General features: G+C 38.8%; 2 protein-coding genes across 3 annotated transcripts; one reads left to right on the plus strand and one right to left on the minus strand.

The window, feature by feature from the left end:
* Window positions 1–1,763: 1,763 nt before the first annotated feature.
* On the minus strand, window positions 1,764–6,617 carry mettl18 (methyltransferase like 18). Its single transcript, XM_022205874.2, has 2 exons — window positions 6,214–6,617; window positions 1,764–3,604 (listed from the first exon to the last, which is right to left on the minus strand). The coding sequence occupies exons 1-2, from the start codon at window positions 6,316–6,318 to the stop codon at window positions 2,636–2,638; spliced, it is 1,074 nt and encodes a 357-aa protein (XP_022061566.1). The 5' UTR covers window positions 6,319–6,617; the 3' UTR covers window positions 1,764–2,635.
* A 51-nt stretch (window positions 6,618–6,668) lies between these two features.
* On the plus strand, window positions 6,669–12,019 carry zdhhc16a (zinc finger DHHC-type palmitoyltransferase 16a). 2 transcript variants are annotated; one of them, XM_022205872.2, is made up of 11 exons: window positions 6,669–6,822; window positions 7,612–7,869; window positions 8,917–9,111; window positions 9,211–9,299; window positions 9,607–9,635; window positions 9,734–9,867; window positions 10,013–10,096; window positions 10,187–10,272; window positions 10,685–10,808; window positions 11,223–11,293; window positions 11,385–12,019. In XM_022205872.2, exons 2-11 carry the CDS (start codon window positions 7,636–7,638, stop codon window positions 11,485–11,487), a joined length of 1,149 nt encoding a protein of 382 aa, XP_022061564.1. In that variant the 5' UTR covers window positions 6,669–6,822; window positions 7,612–7,635; the 3' UTR covers window positions 11,488–12,019. The 2 variants fall into 2 exon arrangements, with proteins under 2 accessions (XP_022061564.1, XP_022061563.1); XM_022205871.2 differs by having other exon boundaries at window positions 6,755–7,400.
* The last annotated feature ends 2,051 nt before the right edge of the window (window positions 12,020–14,070 follow it).

Consider the following 14,070-nt stretch of genomic DNA (forward strand, 5'->3'; position numbering starts at 1 on the left):
ATCTTGACCAGTTTGATAGTTTTCTATTAACATACTCACACCAATCTTTCAAAGTGGATTTTCTTTCCAGATCCTGGGTGTATCAGAAACAAACCTCCTCATACAGGCCTCCCAGCACTGTGCTGTTGAAGAGTGAAGCTCGTAAACACACTACAGCAATCCCACCTCACCAGAGAGATGTTTTAGCGTTGAATCAGCAGCAAGCCCTTCCTCAAAAAAAAACGAACATACATCCCTCCCCAGTTCACCTGCACGTTCTGTTCTCCCTCTCTCTCTCCCACGTCCTCTAAGTCCCAAGGAAGGATGTAGCATACTGTCTGACATTCAGAGCAAAGCAACCTTAAATACAAGCAACCTTTCACATCACCCATCAGCCTCCCTCCTCTCTGTTGTTCATACACTCCCTCTGTACGGTAAGCCTGACAGTCACTTCCCAGTAAGAAGGAAGCAGTGGGAGTGAACAGCACGCCCCCTCACAGTGAATCAACACATAATAGTTTCTGAGGAAAACCATCTGACTTGCCCTGCCCCCTGTTCCCATAAAGTAAGCAGGGGAAAGGCTGTGTCTACTCGAGGAACCAGGAATTCCCCCACAGGCCATGAACAGCTGTCGAGATGAGAGACGATGACGAAGTGGACACACTGGAAGTTTGCCGGCCAGGCATATGCAAACAGAAACCATGTTTGGTGCATTCTCTATTTGTATGAGTGAGAAAAGGTTTGACACTACAGTATATTTACATAATAGGTAGCTGGAAATTCTGTCCACACGCTGTGGGTGTCGAAATGCACAGTCATGTTTGAGCTAGTGACGCTGTGTTTCCTAGATAAGTTATTTTTTTACCTTTGCTAAATGTCATTTAGTTTGCGTCACGGGAATGTTTAGGATGAGCTCGATTCATTTGAGTACTTGTGTAGCTGGAGTCATTTATTCAGGTGAAGTCTGACAGGGGCATACTCATAAACTAACAGAACTTTATTTGCTCTGGTCATAGTCAAACATGACAGGGATGTCATGTGATACTGCTCTGGTTCAATCAAATGGACAAGACAGAAGTGGGTCAGCAGGGTAAAACCACTGCTTTTAAACAAACCAGCAGCACGTATTGTTCCTGCAATTTAATTGGTCAGTGACTGTAAAAACCCTCAGATTTTCTCATCCTCTTTAGTCACAGGAATACGAGAAGCTAGTCTGGACACGACGCATACTTCCCCTGAAAAAAGCCCTGTCAGATTAATTCAGTGGATTTCCTTGATCTGGATGAAAGGGGATTCCACATGGCGCTAGAAAAAATACACCAAAATTCCCTTCTTGAACATGGATGCATATTTGTGTATATAGCCAGGATGTAGATATTTAGGAAATGTGTCACGGCTTTTGTTGTTCTGGAATAGAGCACACCCAGATTATGTAGAGTTTAGCTGAAATGAAACCAGCAGAATAAGAGGTACAGAGACCCCATAGAGTCCCACCATTGATGTGTAGTGACTCTAGAATCCACTTTCAAACTACATCCTTGGGCTGGTGGGATAAGTTGCAATTGACATTTTGCGCTGGACTTCAGAAACAAGCCTGGCTTTCATGCTGGTGTTTGAACACTGGGGAAATCACTCGCAAAGGTCACTGAGCCCATTTCCTTTCTTTCCTCCCCATGCATCTAAAGACCTGTAACAGCCCCTTTCAACTGCACTTCAGTTACTGGCAGGCATATTCAAATTTCTATATAGGAAGTGAAAGAAGGTGTAAGTAACCAAAGAGCAAATAGGAGATGAGACAGCATTTTTTATTACAGCTTTTCCCTGTTTTACCACTGCTGCTTCTACACACATTAAACAAGCTTTGCGTGGCATAACAAAATGGAGACTTGATATCTTTTCCATTTACCTGTCCATCAATAAATCCATTTTAACCCACTGAACCACAAAACCAACAGTGGGTTTTAAAGGCCTGCTGTCTTTGGAGGGGGAAAAAAACTCACCAAAATTCCATTCATCACAACCAGTAAGGTGGATTTTCTACTTTTCCGATGGATCTTGAACTACTCATCTGTGATAAATCATTCCTTCAAAAAACATAACCAAATGTTAGCTCAAAATCACTTTATTCTACATGTCTCATTTAAAAATTTGCCAAAAAATAAACCGTTTACGCTAAACAGATTCTGTAAAAAACAAAACAAGACATACTGTCTTCCTGGGAGAAACCATGAAGTCATTAGTGACTCAACTGCAACCAACTATCACGTGACAAGAATTCTAAGAATTTCATCTGTTTCCACAGAGCCAAGAGGACACAATGATGGAAACAAATTAAAAATACAAGCTGTAAAATATCTACAGTATGTAGAGACACATTCTTCCAGTATTGGTAACACTTGTGAGCACTTGAAAATGGTGCACCTGTTCAGTTTATTTGTTTTTCTATTTTTTTGTTAAAAAAAAAAAGTTTTTTATGACTTATTCCATGATGACCTTTGTTATATTGCACAAAAAACATGTTTCAGTTCATCCTACTTCTAGCCATGCATGTGCTGTTTCCACAAGGGGCAGGACTTTACTGTAAAAAAATGAGCCCACAGTGAGTGAAAATGGGGTTCAGAGGGTTAACATAGCATAACTCCCTCACAGTCCTTATTCAAGTGTCCTTTGGCTTTTTAAATCGCAGTACCACTACATGTCTCTGAAGGCCTTCCTCCCCATCCCACAGGTGATCCAAAGAGAAAACACCCCTCTCCTCCACGAACGTCTCAAACAGATGTAGTCCACCACCTACACCAAAGTAGTGAGATTTGGTGGCTAGGTAGACCAGTCCATGTGGGGCCAGCAGCTTTTGGAGGGTTTCATGTAGCACAGGGTAGTACACAGTATTGTAGATAGTCTCTGAAGTGAATATAATGTCGAATTTGGTTGGTGGGTCCATCTTTAGAACCAAATCAAGAAATGTACTCCAGTCACCAGAGAAGAAATGACACTTGGTGAGTAATGGGTGTTGGGAAAGGTCTACAGCTCTTTTCTTTGGAAGTGGGCTGCTCTCCTTTACGTACTCTTTTGTTTTCGCCTTGTTTTTACAGCCAGCTTCCTCCTCTACGTTTCCCTTTCCGCTCCCTTCTTTGTCATCTTCACTGTCTACTTCATCGTCTTCGTGGCAGTTCAGCATTACATTTGGCACTGTCAGCTGTTCAACGACAGTGCTGTTATAGTCTTGAAAGTGGACCTGCGTGGCTCCTCGCTTCAGAGCCAGTATTCCCAGCAGCCCAGCACCGCAGCCCAAATCCAAAACCGCCTTTCCCCCAAAGGTCTCTCCATCTTTCTCAATCAGCTCCAGGAGGTCATACGTGCACTCCCACACCTTCAGGCCTCCCTCGTACACGCCTGAAATGAGATCAGACCTTTGCTCTGCCGTGCGAGACAGAATTTTCTCTCCATCCTCTCTCTCCAAGGCCGTCTTCTCAAAAACGGTCTCGTTCAGAAAGTGCAGAGGAGGAAGTGTTCCAATGGTAACCGTTTCAAAGACAGCATCGTCAAGGAGGAACTGTGGGTCAGATGGTGGAAGGTGCTCTTTGGCCTCTTTTACTGGTTCTGTTGGTTTGGTGTTATCCTCTGTCTGCAAAACACAAAGCAGTACGCATGGTTAGAGAAGAAAAGCACTTTCTCAGCTATCTGTGTGTGATATGTGGGAAAAAGTGTGTTTAAGGTTGACAATATCATGGCTTGAGACAAATTTGGTAGGAGATAAAATCAATGCATGAGCGTTTGGAGGTTGACGCAATGACTCGGAGCATTTTTCGAATGAAATGATATTGAAACCTTGGAGTCTTCACAGGAATTTGGGAAGAATTAAGGATTTTATTTTAGTAAGCTGTTCCATAAGCTTTATGTGAACTTTCCACACTGTGGGATCAATAAAGTTTATCTTATCTTGTCTTATGTGCTGATGAGAAACAAAATGGAAACTGTTCATGCTCATGCACAACTACATCTTCGTAGCTTACTTCCTCACTTTAGTTTACTTTTATTTTTAAATTGCACTTACTGATAGAACCAGCAATGACATTGAAATATGTTTTTCGACTCCAATAATGTATTGAAATGGCTTTGAACTTCAGGGAACATGACAAAGTAAAGTGCTAATGCAATTAATGCTGCGAGATCTGGGCTCATTTTAGAAGGGAAAACAAAATCAACACATGAAATTTTGATTATTAATTGTTTTACAGTGTTGCAACAATCAATGTTATATTGATTGACTTTACATCTATTCACTAGCAGGATGGAGAGGAATTTTTGGCATCAACCACAGAGAAATTGTAGCCTTCCCCAAAGGAAAAACACCAACACGAAATTTTTGTTGATTATGGCTTCATTTACTCAAGCATAAGAGATGTTCAGAAATAACAGGAAATTAACAGAGTTCTGTCAAATAATGTAACAAATACTGTTTGTATTCACTGTATGTCGACACCTCTTAAATCCATTCTGAGCCGGCGTCTCTTAAGCTGTCCATTTGTTAACTTATTGAATGCTGGTTGATTAAGTTCACCACGAAACTATTACAAATCAGTCACGTGAATCACTGTGTGCCTAAACTGCTGTTTGCAAAAGTCATGGAGGGTCAAATGTTTTAGGTAGTCACACCCACAAGCGCGCAACAGCTTAAGATAAAAAAAAATAATGCCTGGAGAGTTTGTTGCATGTCTAAGAATCTGGGCGTCAGACTTCATAAATAACACCTCGTACAGTCTTCTATCGGTTTCAACTTGTACGACTTCCATCACAACTTTTAATGACATGCCTCAGACCTGTGATGAAAAGATAATCAACACACACTTTCTAGTGGATGCACACCTAACGGAAGAATTTTTATTGTTGACAAACCATGATGAAATCACACAGTACACAGCGTTCAATTAAATAATAATCTGTGCCTCTATCAGTGACGAGGTCTGACCCTGCCCTTTTCCTTTGTGCTACATTTAAGAGGTGAATTAATGATTTTTTGCCCCCTGGATCTATTGTTACAGCAGACAGGTCGTACTTTATAAGTGATTAAATGTTAAAATCAATATTGTTCCATTCATTTATTTATCTTAAAGTTCAATCTGAACAATGAAATGTTCACAAGGTAGAACCTATTCCCTCTGGTGGCGCTGCTCTGCAGGTGACACAGACACACTGTGATTCTGTACATTTGTGGTTTTGTTCTTTTTCCCTGTGTTTGTGGTTGTTGGATTTAAATGAAATAGTGTATGCTAGCCTTAAATATCTAAGAAGGTAAACACTGTATTAAATCTTGTAAACTGAAAAACTACAGAACTCTCTTAAACATTCTTTATTTAGGAGTTATGGCTCTTCTTTATGGGTGTTATAACTCTATACATCAACCAGCACAGAAATTATATCTTGTCATGAAACAGTTAATTGGATTTTTAGTTTACTGTAATTTCAGCTTGTATATATTTTTTAATTTAATCTGGATCATAAACCATGGAACATAGATTTACTCAAAATTAAACAAACATACAAACACATAAAGAAAGAAATAAATTGGGTTATGAAATAAACAAATTAATAAACAGGGCAATAAATATCTAAATAAATGTAGCAATCAAATAAATAGGTTTCTAGTTTTAAAAAAGGCATTTTTCAAATAAGTTATTGTTTATTTCAGATGACTTTTATTTTCAAATGCAACATTTTTTTTAGAGATCTTTTATTTTCTAATGCCATATGATTGTATTTTAGGATATACTTCACATGAATAGATTTTCTAAGTTTATGTTTTATTTAATATTGAATAAAATGGAATTCCTCAATAAGTTGGACCAATATTTGTTGTTGTAAACGTATTTAAGTTGAAATAAATAAGAAAATACCACAAAGGGAAGTAGGAAGGGGCCTCCAGATAGTATTTTTAGTTAACTATCATTTCCAAGGTTAAGAACAAAATGTCATAAGCCACTTTTCATGTACTTTTTTTGTGTTAATTTTACTTTTTTGATGCTATCTTGACTTTGTCCTTGGATCGTTTACATATTAATAAGTAGGACCGAAATTCTGCTCTTCCTGCATTGATACCCGTATTTAAAAAAGATCAGTCACTACATAACAGGCGCCAGTTAGGAAACTACAATCTGACATTACCAGTTGCCAGACAGCTTTGAATACTGAGTAGCTAAACCTGCAGCACATTATTAATGAGCTAACGTTACTCACAGACTTAGCAGCTTCGTCTTTCTTTCCATTTTGCAATTTATTTCCGTCCACGTCTTCGGGGTTTGTTGTTTGTGCAGGAAGGTCGAAGTTAAAACAAAACGACATTATGACTGACAACACCAACCACGGATAGATTGAGGTTGGAAACTTACTAACACAACGTTTCAACACAAGTCCCACATGGCAAACTCGTGTGCAAGCGTAGCTTAGCAAAGCAGCTGCATGTAAGAACTACAAACCCCACACTTCTGTAAAACCAGTTCGTCACCGAGCCTGAGGTTTTTATGTTTTTACTGCCCATGTAACCGAATAGTTACAAGTTTGAGTGAAAAAAAGTAACATGTAAAATAAAATACTTTGACACACGAAGATACATTCGTGGAGGGAAAAAAATGTGGATAATTTCCTGACTCTGACTACCATGATGCTTTTCGGCGGTGTTCTGGCGCAGGCGCACTAACTGTAGGTCAGGATTCAGTTAACTGTCAGTCACAGGTCTCGATCCTGCTCTCCTTGGGAAATCTATGGCTATAATCCCGTGTTTTCTTGTCTTTTTGAAAATGTCGACAGGAGGGAAGGTCTCGGCGACTTTTTTGTCGTTATAGAACAGTGAGTATTCTCTTGCAAATCCGAAATGCTTTTTAAAATGTCAGAGCCGCAGTACACAGCGACGGATTTTTGAATTGGGAAACAGTGAGTGACATCCAGACAAAAGGGATTTGGGAGCGCTGTGTTTTAGTGAGGCTGCTCACCGAAATGTGTATAATGGATAAATATACTGTCAGGTCTTTCTTGAGGAGACAGCTACACTTAAGTGCCTTGCGGTGGTCTTTATAAATCTTGTCTTTGGCTGATGGAGTGAACCTGAACGCTGCTGCAGACAAAACTCAACTCGACTCCAGACCACTGCCCCCTCACACCTCTAAAGCTGCACAAACCACCACCCAGACTCCACCCTGTCCGGAATGCTGCACAGCAAGATCAAGATCGTTAAGTCTGTCTAGTCTGTGGGCACATCTTATGGTCTGATGTACGTTTGATATCCTCTATATTTCTGGAAATGCACCCGCGGATACTTCACTGGCCCTCCCATTTACGACTTTAAACTGTAGCTGTACCTGATGAAGTTTAGGTGTCAAACCAACTTTAAAAAATCAAACTTGACTGGTTCCCACGTTCAACATTTGGTAAGTTTAATTGTATACATTTATCAGTCTCACACTGGATTGGTAAGATAAATTACTTTCTATGTACTCTCTGTTATAGATAGATGTCTTATATATGCACTTAGTGGAACATTTTTGCAGAACAGGGCTACATTTTTTGACTCACGTGTATGTCAGGTTGAGATTAAGCTGTCAAAGTCCATTGTTAATTGTTTCTTTACTTTCCTTGCAGGTGTGTGCATGCGGCAGGTACAAGATGCGGTGGTGTCCCAGCCCTGTGCTCCACCTGCTGCGCTGTGCACGGCTACAGTTGTACACCAGGCGGGGAAGAAACAGACTGCCTCTGTGGATTAGGGAAAAATGGGCTTACGTGAGGCTGCTGGTGCAGTCACTTTACTTTAACTCCCTCACAGACTCAGATGTGGTTTTTGACTCAATCTTTGAGCCCGTTTTTTGGACTGTGGATTATGTCACCCGCTGGTTTGGCTTGGTGAGTGTGTGTTATGAGAAAGTAAAACATTTTGTTTTTTTCTTCCGAAGACACCTCTTAGTGCTGAATAAGGTATATGAACCTTTTGGAATTACCTGTTTTTGTTCATTGATTGGTTATAATTGGCCAAAGTGTGATCTGGTCTTCTTTAAGTATAAACAGAATGTGCTTAAGTCAATACTGAACAACTTTAATCTTCATGTTCAATAAACACTTTCTGTTCTCGTGAGGAAAACACAAGTGAGTCCTTGGTTTTAATAACTAGCAAGACTTGCTTTCACATGACTAACCTCAAATAAGCATTTATAGCTGTAAATGAACAATGGCTTTAATTGCACGCTACACAGGAGGAATTCAACCGTCGTCAGTCCCCGATACATTTTTCTGGGGGCGTTAGTGGTGTCTGTGCCATTTGGAAAACTTCAGACATGCAGCATTGATTGTTATTAAGGAGCAGCAGGTTCTTCTGTAGTGTTGTATGTGGTAGACTCATAAATCTAGATGTTAACCAGCTAAATGCACCCTTTAAGCCTTAAGATGTTACTCTGAAGGCTGTCTGAGGTAGCTGATTGACCACTTCAAGGGAGATTAGCCACAGTAAATGAAAATCGCTTCCCTTAACCCCCCAACAACTCTGGTGCAGATTCTTTCTTCCCCCCGCAACAAACGTATTTTATATAAAACTCAGTATTTCAATCATAATGAGCCCTCATCAGGCAGATGAAGAAACATTCCATTCCTTCAGTCCGTTAAAGTCTTTGGGAGCGTTTATCCAGTGTGTAGACGCTCCTGACCTGAATATCGTCAGAGATGTGCACACATAATCTCTTTCATATGAGTCTAGGAGTTACTTTTTATACATTTTCCAACACACAGTGTGAATGCACTGACAATATGGGCCAGAACAATATGATGTGTTTATAGGTGTAACTTAGGTAAGGATCTGATCATATCTCAAAGCAAATACATCCACAAATCCGGAAAACTCTGTTGGGTTGATTTAGTTTTTCTAACCACTGTGTGATTTTTCCCACTTTTGTCTGTAAGGTGTTTGTTTTTTTGGTGGTGATCCTGGTCAGCTCCTGTGTGGTGATCGCCTATGTGGTCCTGCTGCCTCTGGTCCTCAACACTTACTCCCCTGCATGGATTGTTTGGCATCTTTGTTATGGAAACTGGATCATCATCATGATTGGTTTCCATTACTACAAAGCTACCAAGACTTCCCCCGGGTTTCCCCCTACAGTAAGACATTAAGTCCTCTTTACTACTGATTAACAAATCGTTTGACTTTTCTGGTAACCTGAACTCATTAGTAATGCAACAATGCCTTCTTTCCTTCAGGAAAAAAATGACAGTCCATTTGTATCAGTCTGCAAAAAGTGCATCATGCCTAAACCAGCGAGAACACACCACTGTGGTATCTGTAACAGGTGAATCAATCTCATGTTTCTTCTTCTTTGTCAATGAGTGTCTGGTGTTTTGCTAATTTAGCCAATTTATGTGTTTCAACCATGGCTATGGTGGTTGACAAAAGGTCCTGAAGGCAGTTTTAAATTTCCCTCTTCTGCATGTCTTGCAAAAAGCCTTCATAAATCTAGTGATTCTTAAAGACCATATGTGCAACACTATTATTTTACAATCTGAAATGTGAACATCAAATTGTACAACCCCCCCCCCCCCAGCTTCTTAAAATGTCAATCAGGACAATCAGACTAATATTTTCTTTTTTCCTTGCAGGTGTATTCTGAAAATGGACCACCATTGTCGTATCCTTTGTGCTAAATTTCTTCCAACTGTGTCAGAAAATGCACATAGTGACTCTGCAGGGACATTGAGATGTTCTTCCTTAATGTCAGCACCTCAGCCTGGTTGAACAACTGCGTGGGCCATTCTAACCACCGTTACTTCTTCTCCTTCTGTCTCTTCATGACCCTGGGCTGTGTCTACTGTAGTATCAGTGGAAGAAACCTGTTCCTAGATGCGTACAATGCTCTTGAGGTGAGATAAGTAGATAGCTGACGCCTGTGGATCTGCTTGGTGTTTTTTTCCTTCATGTCTGGTGTCTTTCTGTGTGGGGCTTCACTGACGCTGCCTTGTTTCTGTCTTTAATGCTCGGTTTTGTGTACGCGGGCTGCTCAATTAGCGCTTTAAGCATTTGGATATGGAAAAGCCGGGCATACCAGTAACGGGGATGGGAATTCTTATAGGGCTTCTCCCCCCTGGCCAGGTATAGTGTCAAAACACAATAAAATATGATTAAGCGTATGTGTTTTTTTGTCGGTTAGTTGTGTAATATGCTGTTTTTATCTTCGTCAAGACCAACTATCAAACGTCTGCACCTGTGTACACCTTTAAGGAGAAGATGATTAATAAGAGCATCATCTACATGTGGGTGCTCACCAGGTAAAACAGCTTTTTTATGTAATCCGTTGCCGTATTGAGTAAGACTAATACTGACTAGTTCAAAGCATGTTTTGTGTGGAACATGTTGAAATTGGAAAAGTGTTTAAATAAAGTTACAGAATTGAAATTGGAGAGCTGCATGAAATCAAATTGCTGCTTCAGGAATATCTTGGAAAACAAAAAACGGAAAGCAATTTTGGTTACACTTTGTCAAGCAGCAGCTGTTCCACATTTGGAAGTTGACACCTATTTTAACTCTTCATATTAGCACCAAAGTATAAAGTACATTTATTTCCGTCATGTCGACTTGAAACATGATTTTTATCAACAGCTCTTATCAAACTGTGACAGGATTGTTGTCATTTATTGTCTTGGCAGTGCGTGTAACGAAATGTGCTTTGTGTTTTCTCAGCACGGTGGGAGTGGCCCTAGGCGCTTTAACCATTTGGCATGCAGTTCTCATATCCAGAGGGGAAACCAGCATTGAAAGACATATCAACAGCAAAGAGAAAAAAAGAATGGCCAAACGGGGAAAGGTAATTATCCCGATAAGTAAAAGGTTAAAACAATGCCTGATGTGAAAAAGATAGGGAGACTCTTTTACAATGAACCACAAAATAATCACTTAATTCACTTTAATTTTTATACTTCCATGCCTTGAAATGTGTATATACTGTATATTGAGTTTTTAATGTCTACCCTAATTTTCACCCTATTGATATTAAAATTAGAATAGTTTTATATACTAATCTTTACTGTTAATGTCACTAACCTGCCTTTTGTGCTATTTTTTGTTACTTTATATTGTATGTAAGCTGCTAAACACTTAAACTTCCCTCAGGATGAATAAATAATCTATCTAAAATCTCAACAAAAGGAATGCTTATTTTGAATAAAATGACAGTGACTTGGATTAGTGTTTAATTTTTCCTCTTCTTTTTCTTTTACAGGTGTACAGAAACCCTTTTAACTATGGCAGGCTGAATAACTGGAAAATCTTCTTTGGTGTGGAGAAGAGAAGGTATGTTTCATTGATGTTTGCACAGATTTTCATTCAAGGTATTCATGTCACCAATGCTGCCTGTAATTTGTGCCTCATCTTTTGTCTGTAGTCACTGGGTGACTCGTGTTCTCCTCCCTTCTGGACACGCCCCATATGGCGACGGTCTGACGTGGGACGTCTTCCCAGTTAAAAAGGACCTGATACCTGTATGACAGACTCTGCTTAGGCATGCTGATTGCCTAATTTGTCAGTCTTTACTTCATCAACCTGCTTTATCAGGTTGGCTTAAAGAACTCTTGCTTGGTGGCTCCATATGACTGGACATTTGGGGTCACGCCAACCTCCAGTACCTCAAACATTCACTGTGGCATCCCACAGTTGACATTTTTCAGCAAAGAAATGCATCATGAATGGTTTGTTCTCTAATGGGTTTACTTTTTCTTACAAGCTTTTTTTTTTTAACTTGACTCTGAGCATTGTGCTATCATGGATTTGTTATTTTTTATAAGCCACATATCATGAACTAACTGTCTTTGTTGATTTTTATTCAGGAAAAAATAACAAAAAATAAGAAGGCACTAACTTCGGTCACACAATTGTTCATCTGTATCCCATTTGCACACTTCAGTCCAATATTATCATTTGACTTCAACATTCAATGGAATTTGCATTGCCATGATAATGTTATTTATTTGTCTTTTGTACCTATTAAGTTAATAAATCTTTATAACTTGCTTTATTTAAGTAATTCTACACAGTTGATGTCCATTTTTAACTATGTTGCTCAGTCACTGTTAAAGATATGAAACACATTTTTTCTACAAAAAAATCTAAAAAGCCTTTTACTTTTCAAATTTGAAAGTAGGCACCTATGTCTACTTAACTGTCAGTCGCAGTATTCAGTTTGATTTTGCTCCAGGATCACTTCATAATAAATTGAGCAGACAAAATCCAGCGCCAGTGTTATGTCACAGTGTTATGCTGACAGGACCCAGAGTCATGCTGCTAGAAGGGGATGATTAGTTGAGATACATGCCAGATTTGATCTGCAGATTCATATGAATACGATTACATCACAAATAGGCAGACACAGCAGCTGAGATGCCTAAAAGATTAAAGCGTATGAGAAATGCGGAAGCTTTACTTCTAAATAAAACAGGACACATTGTGTTGCTAGAGCATTATAGTGGGGAATATGCATTTAATGTTTTGTGATTAATGCATATAGAGAATGGCTGTCATTGTCACTAAAGGGGGAATGGAAAAGAAAGAGGTTGTCAATAAAGAGAGAAGAGATTAAGGGATGATAACAGATTCCGGCCTGACTCTAACCCTCTTAACCCTGTACACCCTCTGAAGCAGACTGTACAAGCACGCTTGTTTCTATTCAGCCTTCCAGCAGATGTCAGTGTTTAACATGTCAAGTTTTCTCAGAAGGTGTATGCTGGGAAGATCAGAATAATTTATTATAATAAATGAGAGATAAACCATTTTTAAAGAATGTCATATTAAATCAGGGTAATTAGAGGTGATCATTACTTGTAATCAACAAAAAGTAGCATCATTTCAATTATAATATTAAAATACACGTTCATTTCATTGTATTATTTTCTCTCTTATCTGTACTTGGTATAGTTTTTGGATATATCTTTGTTTTATTGTTTCAGTTTCTGCTAAATGTTCCTGTATGGGAAGCTATTTCCTAGAGTGACACAGCATGGGGAATTCTTGGCCTAATTTTGTCATGGCTGTATGTTAGGCTAAGAATAGTCTGTATAGTACAAGTACATCCTATTCTTAGATGGTAATAGTGTGCAAGTGTGTGTGTGAGCAAGTGAATGAGAAGCACATTGCCAAACGTTTTGGAATTTAAGGGTAACAAAAAGTATGAGTGAAAGATCACTTAGCATTTATGATAAGCGAAATTTGTGTTTTCATAAAGGCAATGCTTTTTTCTCATGGTATCCATCAAAGAGCTGTAATGCTTGGCTTCATGAGGAATGATCACCACACACACTTCAGGATTTGTGACACTGTGAAAGACTGATGCTCGTCCAAAAGCAGAGTGTCACCTCCTACCTCACCTCAGGTTATTTCTGTGGTTAGGTGTTTCTGTTTTTGCATTTATTACGTACACCTTAAATGAGTCAGCAGATAAGCTATATAGGTTTGTGGCAAGATTAATTCAGCCCAAATTAACATGTTCCCAGACAAAAGTGCAGCACAAATCAATAAAATTTAAACTTGATGACTGATTTTGTTTGCAAAAAAGCAATCATCTTCAAATTTCATGCTCATAAATGACAGAATAATAAGCAAATTTTTAGGATGAAACACCAGCAACTATAGTCAGTTTCTAGATTTTTAAGAAGCAACAACAGCTGGTTTCTCATTTCTTAAAAGTGTTCAGCAGCCACCAATTTACACATAATTTATTTAACTGAATGTGTGAATAGGTAAGTTATAGAAGTTCTGCTTTTTGCAGTTTTTCTTTTTTTTTTTTAGTAATAAACACCATCAATCAGTTTCTCAGTTTCGAATTTTTAAAAATTAAAAAAAAAAAACAGTGCATTTAATAGCAAATGCCAGGCTTTATTTAAATACTAAAATGGACTGTGGTTATGAGAAGCATTAATTTGCTGCGTTGGAAAAAACACTTCAGCTCTACATTTCAGATTAAAAGTCCCACTGAAAAATACATATCTTGCAACATAGACCAGAATATTAATTGCACCGTTTTACTTTTTCTGCAAAGATCATCACAAAGAATTCAAAGTTTTTTTTAAATGCTTGCT

Source organism: Acanthochromis polyacanthus, chromosome 15 (genome assembly GCF_021347895.1).
Source record: "Acanthochromis polyacanthus isolate Apoly-LR-REF ecotype Palm Island chromosome 15, KAUST_Apoly_ChrSc, whole genome shotgun sequence".
NCBI classification, from domain to species: Eukaryota; Metazoa; Chordata; class Actinopteri; family Pomacentridae; genus Acanthochromis; species Acanthochromis polyacanthus.